The 18367-nt window shown below is 40.6% G+C and overlaps 6 protein-coding genes across 6 annotated transcripts; 3 read left to right on the top strand and 3 right to left on the bottom strand.

The window, feature by feature from the left end:
- Positions 1-703: 703 nt before the first annotated feature.
- Positions 704-2688, top strand: BKA55DRAFT_706327 (uncharacterized protein; the record flags this gene model as incomplete). Its single annotated transcript, XM_046200688.1, has 4 exons — positions 704-912; positions 963-2249; positions 2302-2463; positions 2513-2688. The coding sequence occupies 4 exons, from the start codon at positions 704-706 to the stop codon at positions 2538-2540; spliced, it is 1686 nt and encodes a 561-aa protein (XP_046045756.1). The 3' UTR covers positions 2541-2688.
- Positions 2689-2952: 264 nt separating this feature from the next.
- BKA55DRAFT_542559 (uncharacterized protein) lies at positions 2953-3765 on the bottom strand (the record flags this gene model as incomplete). Its single annotated transcript, XM_046190498.1, has 1 exon — positions 2953-3765. One exon carries the CDS (start codon positions 3763-3765, stop codon positions 2953-2955), a length of 813 nt encoding a protein of 270 aa, XP_046045755.1.
- A 999-nt stretch (positions 3766-4764) lies between these two features.
- Positions 4765-5661, bottom strand: BKA55DRAFT_542558 (uncharacterized protein; the record flags this gene model as incomplete). Its single annotated transcript, XM_046190497.1, has 1 exon — positions 4765-5661. One exon carries the CDS (start codon positions 5659-5661, stop codon positions 4765-4767), a length of 897 nt encoding a protein of 298 aa, XP_046045754.1.
- A 217-nt stretch (positions 5662-5878) lies between these two features.
- BKA55DRAFT_665956 (Scytalone dehydratase) lies at positions 5879-6637 on the top strand (the record flags this gene model as incomplete). Its single annotated transcript, XM_046197761.1, has 2 exons — positions 5879-6126; positions 6206-6637. The coding sequence occupies exons 1-2, from the start codon at positions 6028-6030 to the stop codon at positions 6635-6637; spliced, it is 531 nt and encodes a 176-aa protein (XP_046045753.1). The 5' UTR covers positions 5879-6027.
- Positions 6638-8031: 1394 nt separating this feature from the next.
- Positions 8032-8601, bottom strand: BKA55DRAFT_693506 (uncharacterized protein; the record flags this gene model as incomplete). Its single annotated transcript, XM_046199924.1, has 1 exon — positions 8032-8601. The coding sequence occupies one exon, from the start codon at positions 8599-8601 to the stop codon at positions 8032-8034; it is 570 nt and encodes a 189-aa protein (XP_046045752.1).
- Positions 8602-13094: 4493 nt separating this feature from the next.
- BKA55DRAFT_693505 (uncharacterized protein) lies at positions 13095-13311 on the top strand (the record flags this gene model as incomplete). Its single annotated transcript, XM_046199923.1, has 2 exons — positions 13095-13249; positions 13302-13311. The coding sequence occupies 2 exons, from the start codon at positions 13095-13097 to the stop codon at positions 13309-13311; spliced, it is 165 nt and encodes a 54-aa protein (XP_046045751.1).
- Between the last annotated feature and the right edge of the window lie 5056 nt (positions 13312-18367).

Raw genomic sequence — 18367 nt, 5'->3', positions numbered from 1 at the left:
GGCATGAGCCGACGAGCCGGGATGCAGATGCAGTGACCTTCTCAATGAGTTCTAGGGCCAACTGAAGAGGATTTTCAGGTGGCCAGTTCACCGTGATGAGCGAGCATCTTGGACTTCACAGGTAACTACTGGATCTTGATTATTGATGGGAGGTGTTTAATGACTCTGGCCTTGGCCAAAACCTGAAAGAATGTGAGATGAAGTCGTGAATATTTTTTCAACCCCCAAGTTTAACAGACGTAATCGCTCTTGAACTGTTAAAGTTCTGAGAAATAACCTTAACAAAGCCACTCAGAACCATCAAGCTCGGGCGGCCGACCCGGTCCGTAGTCTAAGCCCTATGTTGCATGCTGGTGGGTATATCTCCCGATCACAGGGGTTCTCCTGCGCGAATTAAATCTCGAGTCTGCCTAACGGACCCTCCCGAAGAGAGAAATTTGAGCAGCATGGACAAGGATTGAAGAGGCGTGGGTCGCGGAAAACGTCTTCCCTTCCCAGATGAGTTTCCCCACGACATGGATTTATAGCCTAATTGGGATGATCCTTCCGAAATTTTCGACGAAGGGACGACAAATGACATTGTACGATTTCCTGACTACATGTCTAAATTGGTATATAAGTTGTGTAACGGCTTCTATCGTGACAATGACCCAGCATCAGCACTGCCAACTCTACGAGCTTTTCTTCCAATCATTCGTTGAACATGAAGGTCGCTGGACTCTTCTGGCTTCTGCCTGCACTTGTTGCTGCTCAGTCAAAGACTGTTACACTATCGCCATGGCAGACCGGAGAAGTCACTCCTGATGGGACTTGCGGAGAGGGCACGGGCTTTGTCTGCAGTCCTGTCTGGGGTGCTTGCTGCTCCGGGGATGGCATTTGTGGTCGGTCGAGCAAATACTGTGGCGAAGGATGGTAAGTCACACTCATATCCCTCCCAAGGACACCGCTCACGCTGGAATTAGTCAACCTTCTGCTGGCAACTGCAATGCTGCTGCACCTCCTCCTGAAGCTCCCCCAGGTCCTGGAAGTGTCTCTCCAGATGGTTCTTGCGGCGGTACAAACAAGTTCGTATGTGGCGGAAGCCCCTTCGGAGACTGTTGTTCCGCCCAAGGTTGGTGCGGTAACTCTACCTCCCACTGCGGAAACAATTGCCTTCCCGACTTTGGAACATGCGGTCCTCCCAGTAACATCACCTTCGATGGCCAATGTGGTGCCAACGGCAAGATCTGTTTAGATTCTGGCTTTGGAGACTGCTGCTCTGGCTCCGGATGGTGTGGCGACAAGACCGATCACTGCGGTGCTGGATGTCAAAGTGGCTTTGGCACATGTACTGGCGGCGACTCGGGAGATGTCTCAACTGACGGCTCTTGCGGAAAGAATGGCAAGACCTGCAAAGGAAGTGCCTTTGGTGACTGCTGCTCTGCCGAAGGATACTGCGGTAAGACCGATGACTTCTGTGCTGCTGGTTGTCAGTCCAAGTTTGGAACCTGTGCTGCCGAAACTGATGTTTCCACTGATGGCTTCTGTGGCAAGAACGGAAAGGTATGCAAAGGCAGCAAATACGGAGATTGCTGTTCCGCGGAAGGATACTGTGGCAAAGAAGACGGCCATTGTGGTGCAGGCTGCCAGCCCAAGTTCGGCACATGCGCCGCTGAGACCAACATCTCTACCGACGGGTTTTGTGGTAAGAATGGCAAGGTCTGCAAAGGAAGCACGTACGGTGACTGCTGTTCTGCCCAGGGCTACTGCGGCAAGGAAACGGGTCATTGTGACGCAGGATGCCAGAGCGCTTTCGGCAGCTGCAACAATGCTGCTGGCAACATCTCCACGGATGGTCAATGTGGCAAGAATGGAAAGACTTGCAAGGGTAGTACGTTCGGCGACTGTTGTTCTCCTCAAGGCTGGTGCGGCAAGGAGAAGGATCATTGCGGTACAGGTTGTCAGTCAGGTTTTGGCACTTGTGATGCCTCAGCTGGTAACATCTCTACTGATGGAAACTGTGGTAAGAATGGCAAGATTTGCAAGGGCAGCAAGTGGGGTGATTGCTGCTCCAAGAATGGTTTCTGTGGCAAGGGCGATGACTACTGCCGTGATGGATGCCAGACAGCCTATGGTCTCTGCACTGGCATTTCCACTGATGCTGAGTGCGGTTCGAGGAACGGAAAGACTTGTGTAGGCTCTGGCCTAGGAAACTGCTGCTCTGCCAATGGATTCTGTGGGAGCACTTCGACTCACTGCGGTCAGGGCTGGTAAGTTATTTTCCTCTTCTTTTACAATACTGTGGCTAACATTCCCGTCCAGCCAGAAGGGCTCCTCCAGTGCCTGTTTGACGAAGGACATTCCGACTCTAGATGGCTCATGTGGCAGCAAAGTCGGTCTTACCTGCGCTGGTGGTCCATTCAACGGCCAGTGCTGCAGCGCTGCAGGCTACTGCGGAACGAGCACTCATTGCGGCTCTGGGTGGTAAGTAATCTCCTTTCTGCTGACTCTGAACATAATACTAATTGGCTAGTCAACGTGGTTTTGGGCGCTGCAACTAGTTATGGTGATACCGATGGTTTGAGTCGGGATGCAATTGTTACCTAAGTTAAAGATGATGTTCTTAATCTGAAGGTCAATCACACCATTCCTTAGGCGCCTGTAAATAATAATTTGTATATCCTCATGTAATTATCAGAGAACTCCAAGATCTATTATAGATGTAATTGCGATCTATTCAGCTACCTGCGCCATTGGGCGATTTCGCCCTACACTATTCTAGATGTATATGCCCCCAGCCTGCCGTGCATCTGTTCTTTGCCAACTATCTGTTAGGCCTATATGCGACAAGGCTCATTGCAAAGCTTTAAGGTCTATTCTCAGCTCTGGGATGATCTGGTACCTAGTAGGCATGGTATATGTGATGTTCCAAATAGCAAAGATCCTCAAAGACATTTTAAATCTGCTCCCACTTCAGGATATGACCCCGGACTTTTTCAGAGGCGCTTCCGGGCTATAAACACACGGCATCCCCTTTATTTCTTTTTGAATGGGCCTTTCAAAGAAGACTCGTGTCACATTTCCAGTTTCCATGTGCGGGACCGAGCGGGAGATGTCGCCTACGACATCCGGATTGTTGCGGTAGGCCTGCACTACGTTGTCGATAGGCGAGACATACGCGGAGTTGACGTTGCCCGTTGACCCATCAGGATTCTTCCGTGGGTACACGGGATGGAAAATGGTGGTATACTGGCGATTGTTGTAATTCAGTCCCATGATTTGCACAGGAAGCTCAGCAAGAGTGTATTTCGTGAAATTCTCAATTCGTTCCTCGGTCAACGTGGCGACAGCCAAGCGGCGCTTGATATAGAATTCGGAGCTTGACCGAAGATTCTGTTCGAAGCGCTTCCGGTATTGGTACACAATGTCCAGAAGCTTGTGATAATCTTGGTCTTCGATCTCAGACCAGCGTAGAATAGTCAAGTTGGCTGAAAGCTGGCTATTTTGTCTCAGGCGCTCGAATTCGTCGTTGAGGATCGCTTCCATTTCATCCCCCTTCTTAACCGCCGCTCGTTGAGCTCTCGTAATGGTCATAGTTCGTGGTATCATCATCTCATACTTGTGGATTTCGTCACAAATGAGGAAGATGATATCGTTGAATTTTTGCTGAAGAGTATTGACAAGATCGCAGACATTGTCTGGGGAACAAAGAGGAGTCTCTCCAAGACAGATAGCCACGGCGCAGTGGCTATCAGCAGCAGATGTTTTAAGGTCGAGAGGGTACATGCTGGCAAATATTGTGTTTGGGAATCAAGCGTAAAGATATAGTCTAATGGATGTTATCAGGGACTTTCAAAAATCTTGGATCATGGTGCAAAGGAACCCTTTTATCCCTCATTATTGTATGACATGATTATTTAAACTGTTGGGGGAAGGTTTAGGGTTGGCATGGGTAGCCCTCAGGGCAAGGATTCGATACATCGTTTAAATCCATGTCCACTCCACCTGTTGGTTCAAACCCTTTAAATGCTTCAATCAGCGAAGTTTTCTTTGACTGAACACATCGTCTTCAATTGTCACCAAAACTTTCCAATAGACTAGCGTTTATGCCCAAGGCCACACAGACAGGTTTCTTGGCCGTTGTGGTAACTAACCTTCCAGTCTACAGCTTTATTGTAAGGCTTCGTTTAAGCCCTTTAGCTAATCCCTGCCATAGCCCTTAACTCCACACAATTGTATGATCTGATCCTTGGCGAAATATGGTCTGATCGGCGAGAATTGCTGATCTATCTGTAAAGACATTATGCCGTTAGAGAGGTCATCCCTAGTTGTACATCAACGAGTCATATTTCTTTGTCACTGGCTTGCAATACCCCACCAACTTGCGGCAATAATCATTCCTGCCACTTCATTTTCTCCGAAAGAATGTAGAGTCTTGAGTGTGTCTTTGCAGGTGGGAACAGGATCTATGCAAATGATATCTAGTTGATCATAGCTGAGTAGTAATAACGGGTCATGAGCGTCGTGGTATTTCCAGGGAACAATCTCCCTATTGAAAATCTACTTAATATTGTCAAATTAGCGCCTATGTCTTTTATAACAAGAGCATAGAACCATAAAACCACTGATAAGGAGGGTTTAACTGACTCTGTTAACAAGAGAAACAACTCTTAAATTTAATTTCTATAATATAATTTATTAATTATCAGTTTTATGTAAAATAAAACCGGCCAAGTAATAGCAAGTGTGGAATAATTCTAAGACACCAACTTGGCTTATATTAAGCTAATGTATCTTGGGTGCCTCTGATGCCTCCTTAGCTTGTTCGCCGACATCTCGCGTGCAATCTACAAACTTCCCCCTGAGGCCTGAACCTTTTCCAGAACTAAGCCACACGCAAGTCCATGCGGGCAAAGCAGCCTCAAAATGAGGTCTCTTGGCTCCTATTTTAGCCAAATTATCCATAACGTATGGGGCCTCTCGCTTTGTCCTTTCCGGGAACGCCGTTTCGTGAAGATTGGTCTCTATCTCGCCCGGGTGAATGCTGAAGACAGCTATGTTGTTGTCCACCCCCTTCTCGACCCTCTGCACTTGATCTAGCTCGACCTGCAGAGTGCCCGCAAATCTGGTGATAGACGTCTTGGCACAGTTGTATGCCGTGGTCCATGGGAGGTTCGCCTTGGCAGCCCATGACGAAGTGTAGATTATGACCCCTTGGTTCCTCTCACGCATTTCCGGGAGGACAAGTCGGGTGAGCTCAACTGGTGCCCGCACGTTCAGCTCCATGATGTCCCACCAATCAGTTGCATTCGTCAAGTGGAAGGGCTGGAAGATGTTACTGCCGGCATTGCACACCAACACGTCGACGGGGCCGAGCTGTTCGCGGAATTTGCGTACAAGGCGTTCCTGATCCTCCAGTTTAAGCACGTCTGCCGCGATGCCAACGACATTGCCATCGAGACCTAAGCTCACAATTTCGGCTTTTGTTTCCTCGACCTGGCTGCGTGTTCGTGCCGTCACGCAAACGTTAGCCCCGGCTCGCGCCATTGCGAGGGCAATCTCCCGGCCGATACCCCTGCCAGAACCCGTTATCAGGACATTCTTGCCTGATAGTGAGCCCGTGAGTTGATTTGGGTCAATCTCGGGATAAATGCCGGTGCGGAGGCTGTATGGTGACTGCATAATGTTAGGTACGAAAACACTTTTAAGTATTAATAAAATAAATTAATTGTTTATTTGCTGGCACTGGAGTTATATGATATATCAATCAGGTTGGATATTACACTGGCAGGCCCATGGGGAAGCTTCTCGGATAAGACTTGCCGGGTGGACTTCCCGAGTGGACTTCCCGAGCGGGATTTTCGGACGCCATCATCTACCGACGCGTACGCTTCCAATGCACCTATATTAATACCATCGGGATTCCCGTGATAAGCGTGAGGGTCTTGTTACTTGATAAATAGCGTCTAATATTATCCAACGTCAGAACATCCCTAGCCCAAAATACAGAATTGGGTGCAGACACCACTGAAAAAAAAACCTTTAAAAATGCCTTTCGAAATTTACATTCCAGACAATCTGACTTTCCAAGACTATATTGCTGTTATCCAAACAGCAAGGGTTTGGGCTGACGGTTATGACACAAAGGTATGAACATATTACTTCTTTTTATTCTCAAATGAACAAATGGAGAAACTAACGTCGATTCCTTTTTCTCTAAATCAAGAGTGAAGAGCGACTCCTCGCCGCTTTAGCACCAGAGGTTTCTGTCGACTACACGCTAATCGTGCCAGTGTGGGGAGTAAAGCAGTACAAGGCGGCCGAGTTCGCGGCCCTTTGGCTCTCAGAGGAGCACCTAGGCCTTAAGCCCTTAGTGACACAGCACCTCCTGGCGCAGCCATATTTCAAGAAGGTCACCGCCGATGAAATTGTGGTAGAGTGGCAGCAATTGGCGAGTCACGGGCGGTTGCAAGCCGACGGTGGGAGCGCGAGGGACGCGTCTGCCACAAGGATCAACGAGACCAGTGACGGGAGGAGCCACATGCAGCATCAATTCATCCGAGCTGGGGGCCTGTGGAAGATCGCAAGGATTACCCCGTCTCTCCTTTATCAGACTGGGGACTTTATGCGTATTAGGAGACCAGAAGGTGAGCAGTAGGCTACAGAAATGATGTCGCAGAATCAATAAACAGCTTTACATTAGACCTCAGCTGCCACTTGATAGAATGTGAAAAAAGAAAGCTGTGCCTAGTTGAAAGCTCTTCAAGCTATAGCTTCCAAGCCATATCCTAAGAAATCTGCTCACATCGGTGCTCTTTTCTGTATGTTGGGTATTGAACAGAGCGTATGTATTGTCTAAGACCATCGTGCATACAGCCGAGAGCTTGAAGAAGCCGCTTTGACGCATACTTATACACACTCAGAGAAAGACCGGGCAACCGCAGCTAAAGCAGGAGAACGAGGAAGCAAGACTAGAAAGACTTAGAAAGGTCAAATGCAGATAAGTCCTATGACTTTCCTTGAAAGATTACTGAGGTTCTCCAGACTAACTAAACAAAGAAAGGCCAAAGCCATTGGCCCCGCGAAGTATGCCTACGTAGTAGGAAGCTGATACTTCAGTTTCTGGTACCAGTTTGATGAACTTAGTTATTGCCCATCTGCTGCCGGCGAACATCCGAATGTTCCCAAATCAGACTCAACATGGCTATTCATCTGACCAGCAACCGACATGAGAAAGCACGCAGCCAGTGCATATGGCGCCAGCACAACGGCGATAGCAATCCACACGAATCTCTACGAGTACGTATTGGCATGATCGCTTGCGGCTTGGACTGCCGGGATCAGCGATGCTAGCAGGCCAGACAAATGGCAGCTGGGTTTCCGCTATCGATGGCGCTCAGCACGTGTTGAATCAGGCCTGAGCCGCAAGAACCGAGCCCAACAGCCTTTGGTAGTCCGTATCCCATCTTGTTGTGATAGACGCATGTAAAAATCGTGATGCTGATGGCGCCACTGAGGGCACGCCCGGACAAGCTGACGGTTTCCGCAGGCACGGAAAGGGACTAGAAAAAGGGCGAGGGGTAATCATAAGGAATGTGGTTTGATTTTGATCCAGAGGCGGCTGGACACCAGTTAATACGCTGCAACTAACTATAATTTAATAACTGCAGCAAAAAAGCACAATTTAAAAGATCACCATCAAGCAATCAGACACCCAACTCATTGGCCTAAGCCCTCACCTAAGCCAATAATAAAGTGACTTGACTTAAGCTATAACAAAAAGAGCATACTAAGCCATAGAGTAAGCGAGTTTAAGAGAAGTGAAAAAACAAGCTGTCTTGTAATCCGGCAATCCAAAAGCATTCAAATCCGAGTTACTTAAGTACCGCTAGGGCTAACACTCAATGTCCTCAGTCCTGCCAACTCGTGACAGTTACCTCATCCAAATGCGAATACCCCTGATATGTCAGCCACTGCTATGAGTTAATATGGTCCGTGAGTTACATACCTCCGTACTTGTTGCGCTGGTTCTTGTTGCCCAACTTGGCACGTTCACCAGCCAGAATCGCCGTGGCCACCATCCTTGGAGCCACCATCCTTGGAGCCACCATCCTTGGAGCCATCATCCTTGGAGCCACCATCCTTGGAGCCACCATCCTTGGAGCCACCATCCTTGGAGCCACCATCCTTGGAGCCACTATGGCCATGGCCATCATCGCCGTGGCCATCATCACCGTGGCCATCATCACCGTGGTGTGTCTTGGTTGGCTTACAAGGTTTGGTGAACGTGACCGCGTGTGCTGTTTTAGTGATCGTGACCGCGTGTGCTGTTTCGGTGATCGTGACCGCGTGCGCTGTTTCGGTGATCGTGACCGCGTGTGCTGTTTCAGTGATCGTGACCGCGTGTGCTGTTTCGGTGATCGTGACCGCGTGTGCTGTTTCGGTGATCGTGACCGTGTCCGCTGGTTTGGTGAACGTGAACCTAGGTTTGGTGAACGTGACCGGCTTGATGACCGTGACCGGCTTGATGACCGTGACAGTTTGGCCCGGCGGGTAGTAACCGCCAGGAGCTGCGAGAACCAGTGGCATGGAAAAGAAGGGTGCGAGAACGAAGAACTTCATTTTGCAGGATAAATTAATAGGCTGTGACGTGTGATGTAAAGTTGGTTTTGGTTCTTGAACGAGTGCTGTGAATCAACTTAAGGCCTAACTCTAAGATAGGGCATAACCGCTCGTCAACCGCCGAGGGGAACAGCCTATATATAGACAGGTTGTTGTTACACTATCTCCTTGTACCATTGTGAGGTTATCTCCGGGCGAGGAGCGGTAACTAGATTGGAGGTCTACAAAACCCACCAAAGCGCTACTTGCATACTTCTGGTTGGGGTCACATTGTTGAGCCGAGTTTTGACTTTGTTGGCCAGGCTCTATGATCCGCGTAAAATTCAATCATCATTCCCATGCAATGAAACAATACTTACCACTGCTTTCCTAGGACCAACGACGCCACCCAAATAGATGGCTACATATCAGGCAAATTACTCAACTCAACATCCACCCAACATATCAGGCTCCTAAGAAGGATCTCAGTAAGTTCAGCTACAGACTTGTATACCACCTGTGATGTCGTTCTGATGCACAAGGGCAGCCCTCAGCGCAAACCTGTAGTCGCAAGATAGCTTTTATCGGCGACCTTTTTAGATGCATATTGTATGGCACTCTACCCTACTGAACCACCGCTTTGAGGTGGCTGATGCGATTTGGAATGCGGCAGGCTGAGTGCATAGCAGTGTATAAATACTATACTAAGCAGTCAGTTAATGTTTAAAAACTAACAGTAAATAAGATAATATAATGACTTAACAAATATAGCAGCACGGATACTTAAGGATGAGTTAAAAATCTCAGGCCTTACAAATAAATAAATACTTTTATCTAATAGGCAAAGGACGGTGAAATTAAAGCCAGACCAATAGTAGAGAACTTCAAACTAGCAAAGTGCAATTACTTCATATCACATGTAATAATAGACGTTGAAAGCAGTCCTGGACAAAGGCAATAAGACAAGCCTCAGTTACATTTAATCGTTCTCTTCTGAAACGACAAGCCCACTGACTACACAATGTGAAGTGGCCTCATAACTGGCTAATTAATGGTTATTGTCATATGTCGGGATGACCTTGCATATACATTGACCTAACCACCAACGTCCGCCAATCTGGCACGAGATGCAAACCTAATAGTTAAAGATAAGCTTTTAGCCACAGGTCTCATCCACCAATAACACATCTAGCTTATAATTTAGACTTTACACCATAATGTCTCAACAATTTAGCACAGGCTACACTTATATCATATCTACTTGGGTAGGGCCTAGAGACCGGCCACCCCTTAGCTTTTAGTCAGTCACCAGTGACGGTGCCTATAGCACGGGGGGTGCGTTGACTGGGGAAAGGGTCGGTTGACTAGGGAAAAAAAGCTACCTTGAATTCATATGTGTGCCCTACCAAATTACAAAGTACCTCCTTTTTCACTGTTAATTACATGATTGTGACCGGACCAACCCCTCCATTTGCAACCATTACCAAAAATGCATATCGCAATAACACCAAGCAACTGTTATAACTATTCGGTATTTTCTTTATCCCTTGGGACAACGAATTCGCCCTGATCGACTTCAATACTTCCCCTAACGACTATTTCATCATTTTCAGAGTCATTATCTTCTTTATTAATTAATTCCTCGTTATCTTCAACGATTTCCAAGCCATCAGCTTCTAATGACATCTTCTTCCGATTAGAGCGGCGTTTTTCCTCATCTGTAACGAGGAATTCCAGTGCCTCCTTCACGATATTGAAGTTATAGTCAAATGGAAGAAGGAATGGGGGATTCCAGTGAAATCTGAAGACCTTAATGACTTCCTGACTTCCTAATTCTACTGCCTGCTTTGCTCTCTCCTTAGATTGCTTTATTTTATTATTAAGCTTGTAGAGAAGCCGGTATCTTAAGCCTAGTAATGCAGTTAACTTCAGAAACTCTTGGTGTTGTAACTTTATATAGAAATCACCTGCTGTGAATAGCTTCTTCTTCTGAGAATAGCTTGGCTGGCTGCTATGAAGGTCAGCAACCTGTAATAGCTTTAGACTTATTCTCAATTGCTTCCTGACTGCTGTAATCCATCGTCATAGATAGATGACTTCATCTTTTACTTCCTTATTATGGAGGCGCGATTCCTCTGCTGCCTGACCGGCTAGTCGGTTATGCTGATCCTTTATGACGCGAAGTCTGGCATTATAGATAGTAATTAGCCTGTAATTTGCTATAATCGTTATCCCCTGATCCCGGGCAGAGCGTCTAAGGTTCTTCTCCTTAAGCAGGCGCATCTCCTAAGTCGCTGTAATGCCATTTAAAGCAAGAGTTGAGTATGCCTTTTGCACCTTCTTATTAATATATGACACTAAGGGAGTCAGGGGCATGCCCGAGGCCACTAAGCATTCGATCCTGAGGGCCATATATTCCTCGTACTAACGGATCTTCCGCAAATTCAGCTGTAGCGTGTTTATTTCGATCCAGTTGACGTGCGGAGGCGGCGTTGATATTAATCGAATCTCCTGATCGAAAGGAATCGAATGGTATAGCTCTCGAGACGATTAGACTTTAGAAACCTCATCGGATTTGGAGTTATTATCGCTGCTGTAGGTAGAAGATAACCCCTGTAATATGTAGCCGGGTAATGACTCCTTAGCTACCTCTAAAGATAGTGATGATAAGGGGTTGATTATATGGTCGATCACGGCCGCAGGATTATAAGGATAGATGCCGGTCTTCTTCCAAGATGAGATGATAGTGCTTTTCTTAGCAGTCTTACGGCGGATTTCCTGTAAATGAAACAGGAAGTTAGCTTTATTGAAGTCTATAGCGCTATCTGCAATCTTATAAGAAAGGACTTCTTGATGCCAGTGCTTATATAAGCTAAATAGCCCAATATCTAGCGGCTAAAGAATATGCGTTAAGTGAGGAGGGAAAGGGAAGAGCTTTATGCCTGTATCTTGGGCTTTTTAGAAAAGCTCTTTAGTAAAATGATTCTTACAGCCATCTAGTAATATTATTCTTTTTTGTGGATTTTTTTGAGACCGCGTATGCCGTTCAAAGTGATCGAAGAATTCTAGCGCGGCGATATCGTTAATATAGCCTTTTGGTATTGTGATAATCGTTATGCCTTTTTCTAATGCATTATCAACCTACCGAGATGGTAACTATACCCCCAGCATAATAATAAAGGCGGGAATAATAGCTCCTATTGCTGATATCGACTTAATAACCGTAATGCTTATTATCTTATATGCATTGATTAAGATAGGCCGGTTAATAGCTTAAAAAGTCTATATGATAATCCCGTTTCTAAGATATCTAATCTAGAAGCCTATCTTATTGATGTTCTAAAGACCCTCATAATCTATGCCTTTTTTGGTGTAATTATGCCACTTTTTAAACCACTCTTTGATATTTGCTTGGTCTTCTATCGCCTTTCTTTATGCTTCAAGCATTAAAGTCTTCCTTCTATAAAAAACAGAAGAATGATGGCATAAGAAGCGCCTTGCCCAGTATCTAGATGCAGTAGGGGCTCTCCTTATAGCTTTTAAAACAGAATTAGCATGCTATCGAAGAGTGCGCTGTTAAATATGATGTCCTTGAGTAATACGGCGCCAGCACCAAGCTAGGATCGCCTTCTCTTCTTCTGGCGAAAAAAGGGTATAATTGCCGCCATTCTCAGAGATAGGATGTTTTCCTTTTTATTAAGAAAGCAACCTTTTATATGATACCCTCTATGCCGCAGTAGCTTTAATAGCTGAGGAGTAATATCCTTCCTAAAGAAGCTCGACAGCCGCGATAGTACGCATCTCAAGGTTATGATCAGTATACCGCAAGATATTAGGGTTTCCGGTATCAGGATCGATCTATCTTTATATTGCAGAAAGAGCAGGCTAAGGGCTTTCAATTAATATACTTATTAGCTCAATTAAATAAAAATTGCAATTATTATGACTGAGTAAAGTAGTTATGTTGGTATTGAGGATGTTTAAGTAGTGATTTCGTTATAACGTTTATAAGGGGTAATGACATATTGCGGGCATTATTAGTGCAGCAAATGGTAATAATTTAATTAAATAAGTAACCTATTTTCTTAGTGGGGCTACATATAAATTAAAAGTAGCTTATTTATTTCCTTATTAACCGACCCTTTGCCTAGTTAAGCTACCCCCCGTGCTTGACGCACGGGCACCTATGGTGTGAAGGAAAGCACGGGGTGGCCGGTCTCTAGGCCCTACCCAAGTAGTCATAACTAACAATAACCAATGGTGAGAGATGCACAGCGTTGAAACGGGTGCGAATTGACCTTTTACGCTCAGTTATTTCCTCGATGGAGTGCCATTAATGAACAAAGTACTGTAAAAGACTCTGTACAGATACCAGTCTGTCCTGTTCGTCCCTTTCACCTTTCAACCTTTCAACCATCTCGGTCACTCTACATCTCGCTACTCCCTTAGCTACTTTAGCACACACTCCCTTTCTACTACACCCCTTCTTTAGCTACCCGCCCTGCACTTAAGTTATGCACTATCACCATGCAAATTTCCACTCTCTACTGCAAGGCGCTTTGGCATCGCCTATTGCCGAACCGGCTGCAGAGGTTGAGACTCGAGACATGGACCCTAGTGTCCCGAATTTCGGTGACTTTCCCTGGCCCCACAATGCCGGCCCTCCGTCGTAAGTTCTTTTTAGTGTATCTAACAGCATCTCTAACTTGATGTATGCTTAGAAGTAACTAAAAGGGATATTAATCGCACGAACTGCCTAGCTCCCCCTGCTACTCAGCAGGACAATGCCTGTTCTTAAGGAACTCAGTTCTGCTATACTACTGACGCTAATAGCAGTAGGTATCTTTTACTCCTTAATTATACTACTTACCTAACTGTTACGACCTAACGAGGGGAAGCGCTTACGTCACGTGTGACCCACCAACAATCCAGCCAATCACACAACGACTTACAAATAAACCCCATAATACCCATAAGCCTCGCAATGCGGCTCATAATATTAACTTATAACTTACTATAAGCCTGACTTATAATACTATAAGCTACTATATTATATATATATATTTATTTAGTAGTAAATAGAACTTAGCTTACTAGTTATTAATAAGACTTCTTTACCTTAATAAGCCTAAACTATATTATTAATTATTAAAAGATATAATACTTTACTATTACTTAGTATAATGCCTTATAATCTTATAAATATAAAACCTAATATAAACTAGTTTACTTATTTAAAAACCTTAATTATTATATATTAATAGCTCTTATTTAAAATATACTATATTAATAACTAAGTAATATTATACTATTAAGATATCTAGCAATACCGGCCTAGTACCTCCTTATACTAAAGTACTACCTAGCACTACTAAAATAATAGCTAAAGTCTAATAACTTTATAATACTATCTATACTTTATAGGCTTAGGTAAATATATATCTTGCTATAACTATTAGTAAAGGCAGTAATAAACAAGACCTAGGCAAAGCGCTTAAGCCTCCTAAGCTAGAACCCTTTAGAGGCCAAGCTGCTAATATAATCCTATTCCTAACCTAAATAAAGGCTTACTTCTGCCTCTATAAGAATAAGCTAAATACCCCTATAAAGAAACTCCTATATATTATAAGCTTAATTTAAGGAGATATAAAGGATTAGTTTAAACCTATCCTAAGAGACTTCCTTAAAAATAAAGAAGAATAGCAGGACTAGGATACCTAGAATATCTTTAGAAATTAGGGAAATTTTAAATAAACCCTTAAAGATAACTTTAAAGTAGTTAATAAAGAACGGCAAGCTGCAGCAGAGTTACTTATACTTAAATAAACTAAGTTATATGCCGCCTACTCTGCCAAGTTCTAATAGCTTGCATTTAAGACTAAATAGGATAATAAAGCCTTGATGGAAATCTACTATAGAGGACTAAAGGAAGAAGTTAAGGATAAACTATACCTAGCCGATAGGCCCGAAGAAGGTCTAGCAGTATACATTACTATAGCAATCAAGATAGACAAACGACAGTATGAACGCAGAAGAGAGAAAGCCAACCACAAACGGGGCAATGACTTTAACCCGTATTACCCTAATCAGCGATATAACGACAATAATACTGGCACGATAAAAGCAAAAGAACAACTCTTAAGAAAAAACAACAAAGGAGAATACCAATTCACCTAATAAGCAGAAACTTTAGGACTCACGAATAACAATAAACCTACAAACTGGGAAGAATGGCTAGGAAAAATCCAAAACGCTACTATAGGATATAATATCTAAGACCCTATTAGAAGCAGAGCAGAGATGCCTACCTATAATAACAAGTTATAGATACCTAAACAGTTTAGAGAAGAACTAATACAGGATATATATAGACACCCCCTATATAGCTACTAAGGTATTATAAAAACCCTAAAACGCATCTAGATATATTATAATTAGGAAGGAATTAAGAAAATAGTAGAAAAAATTATTAAATAATATAACTTATATATAAAAACTAAAGTATAAAGATATAAGCCTTATAGGCTACTATAACTACTAGAAATAGCAGAGAAACTATAAAGTTTAATTATAATAGATTTTATAACTAAATTACCCTTATTAGAAGAACCTTTAACTGGAATCTTTTATAACAGTATCTTAGTTATAATAGATTAACTTACTAAATTCTCTTACTATATACCTTATAGAGAGGATATAAATGCAGAATAACTTACTTATATCTTTTATAATAGGATAGTTAGAGAATATAGGTTATTATATAAAATCCTAATAGATAGAGGAATTACATTTATAAGCAAGTTCTAGCAAGCACTTATAGTATATATAAGACTAAACTACTAATTATTAATAGCATTTAGATTATAAATAGATAAATAGACTAAATAAATAAATTAAGTATTAAAATAATACCTATAATACTATATTAACTATAAATAAAATAATTAGGTAAAAAAGCTACTAAGTGCCTAACTTGCCTATAATATAATATATAATAAAAGTATAAAAATAATACTTACTATAGTAAATTTTAAATTTACCCTAGACCTATATTATATAGTATAAGAACTAAAAGCAGTTAACCTAGCTGCTATAATTAAAAGTAAAGACCTAAAAGCTCTATATAAAGAAATAAAGAAAAAATTAGAATTTATTAGAAAATAAATAAAAAAATACTATAATATAAAAAGGATTAAGAGACTAACCTTTTTAGAGGGAGATATAGTTTACTTAACTATAAAAAATATTATAATAAAATAACTAAGTTATAAATTAGACTATAAGTATATTAGATTTTATAAAGTTAAAAAGAAAATCTTAGAAAATAACTATAAACTAGACTTATTACTAAAAGTTAGGCTCTATCTAATCTTTTATATTATATTATTTAAATTAGTAGCTAATATAATATATATTAAGACTAGCAATAAACCAGAAGAAATTAAAGGACTAGAAGTCTATAAAGCAAAAGTAATTAGAAATATAAAGAGAATTAATAAATAAATAAAATACCTTATTAAATAAAAAGACTACCTAAAAAACAAAAACATATAAAAACCATCTAAACACCTTACTAATGCCTAATAACTCCTAAAGAATTTCTATTAATATTAATAAAAAAAACCTTACCCTAATTAATAATATTAACAGCTCCTAATAATTAAGCCTTAATAGCAGTAAAAGACTTTATATTATCTAAAACCTCGAGATTATCTATAGTCTTAATATTATAATAAAGTATCTTATTACTACGTTCTTATAACTATTATTTCTAATAATAAAGATATATTAGATAATTTAAATACTTATTTATTTACTATTATAATTATAATAATTTAGTTTTAGCTACCTCCTCTTTATATCCTAAACGATGCTTCTCTATAATAAAGCAATTAGCTATAAAAGAATTAGACTTAATATATAAAAGAAAGATAGGAAATAAGTAATAAACCTTTAAGAATTAAAATACCCTTATTATTATATTAATAACTGCAATAAGTATATTATATATACTTAGAATGGCCTTCCTTAGCCTAATATTTTAAACCCCAAGGTTTACAGTAACTATATAATATAATAAGAAAACTAGTATTTTTAATTAAAATAGCTTATGCTTAATAATTATAAGTAGCTTTAGACTTTAATATAGTATTAGCAACTTATATAGATAATTATAAGTCTAAGTTAGCATATACTAGGATAATATAGAAAGAAGGGCAGATATATAGGTCTTAAGGATAAGACTAATAAAGGGAGAGAGATTGTATTATGACTTAATAAGGGGAAGCGCTTATGTTATATATAACCTACTAATAATCTAGCTAATTATATAATAACTTATAAATAAACCCTATAATACCTATAAGCCTTGTAATATAGCTTATAATATTAACTTATAACTTATTATAAGCCTAATTTATAATACTATAAGCTACTATATTATATATATATATTTATTTAATAGTAAATAGAACTTAGCTTACTAGCTATTAATAAGACTTCTTTACCTTAATAAGCCTAAACTGCATTATTAACTATTAAGAGATATAATACTTTACTATCGCTTAGTATAACGCCTTATAATCCTGTAAATATAAAACCTAGTATAGATTAGTCTACTTATTTAGAAACCCTAACTATTATACTAATGCTTTATAGTTTAAACCTATACTAAGTCTAAGATTTATAATACTAAGGTTAGTTATTATAATAATAATAATAAATAATTTATATTTAGTTTTATTATCTATTACTTATATAAAGAGTTTTAAATATATATTTATAAAATTAACTTTAATGCCCTTATTACTTAATATAATTATAAGTTAGCTAATATATATAATAAGCAAGTAGTATAGATAACTAAGTGGCATAAAAATCTTAACTATTTTAAGATAAAGTCTAATAAAAACATAACAGACTATCTAATTAATTAAAATTAAGTATTATACTTATTTCTAGAGGCCTTAATTCCCTTCTAATAGGTTTTTATATTATATCTAGTCTTACCGCAAGTCCTGCAGTGCTAAACCCTTAGCTGCCCTGACCTTCCTTAACTACTACTTCTTAATAATTCGGCTAATACCTATATACTTATATCTATCTAATTAATTAAATCCTGACCTTCCTATATAGTTAAGCTCCTTCTATTCTATAGGTATATTCTTTTTGCCCTATATTACTAGCTAAGTATATTATTTGCCTTATAAAGCTCTTAGTTCTTAGCCTCTAATAAGGCAGTCTTCTATATATTCCTTATAACTGCCTTTATAAGAGACTAAAGAGCTTTAAGGATTGACTTTAGGGAGCTATTATAATATCTTCTAATTTAGCCTTAAAGGTATTTAGATTATAATCCGGCCTTAAGGACTGTTACTAGGGTCCTTAAAGTCTAAGCTTAAGCTTATTAGGCCACCTCTTTAATAGGCGTTAGAGTCTATAGCTATATATTAAGCTTTAAGATTATAACTTTAGGGTTAAAAGGAGCAAGTCTAGCTCCTCTAAAACCCCCCTTAATATTTAACTTAGTTATAGTCTTTTAAAAGGCAGTATAAAAGGCCAGGAAGAACTCAGTCTTAGAAACATAGGTTATAGACTGTCTAATTAGTTGCTTTATTTCTTAACTATATGCCTTTTTTAGCGGCCTAAAGCACCTAATATTAAGTAGCTATAGTAAATATAAAAAATAAGGAGGTATATAAAGTATAATAATATTATTAACCTTATAATATATTTAGAAATTAGTAAATTAATAACTTTTATAACTATTAAGGATTAGAAGATAATA

Source organism: Fusarium redolens (genome assembly GCF_020744475.1).
Source record: "Fusarium redolens strain MPI-CAGE-AT-0023 chromosome Unknown BKA55scaffold_14, whole genome shotgun sequence".
NCBI lineage: Eukaryota > Fungi > Ascomycota > Sordariomycetes > Hypocreales > Nectriaceae > Fusarium > Fusarium redolens.
Note: the sequence above shows the minus strand (reverse complement) of the source record. Positions and strands in the feature narration are given on the sequence as shown.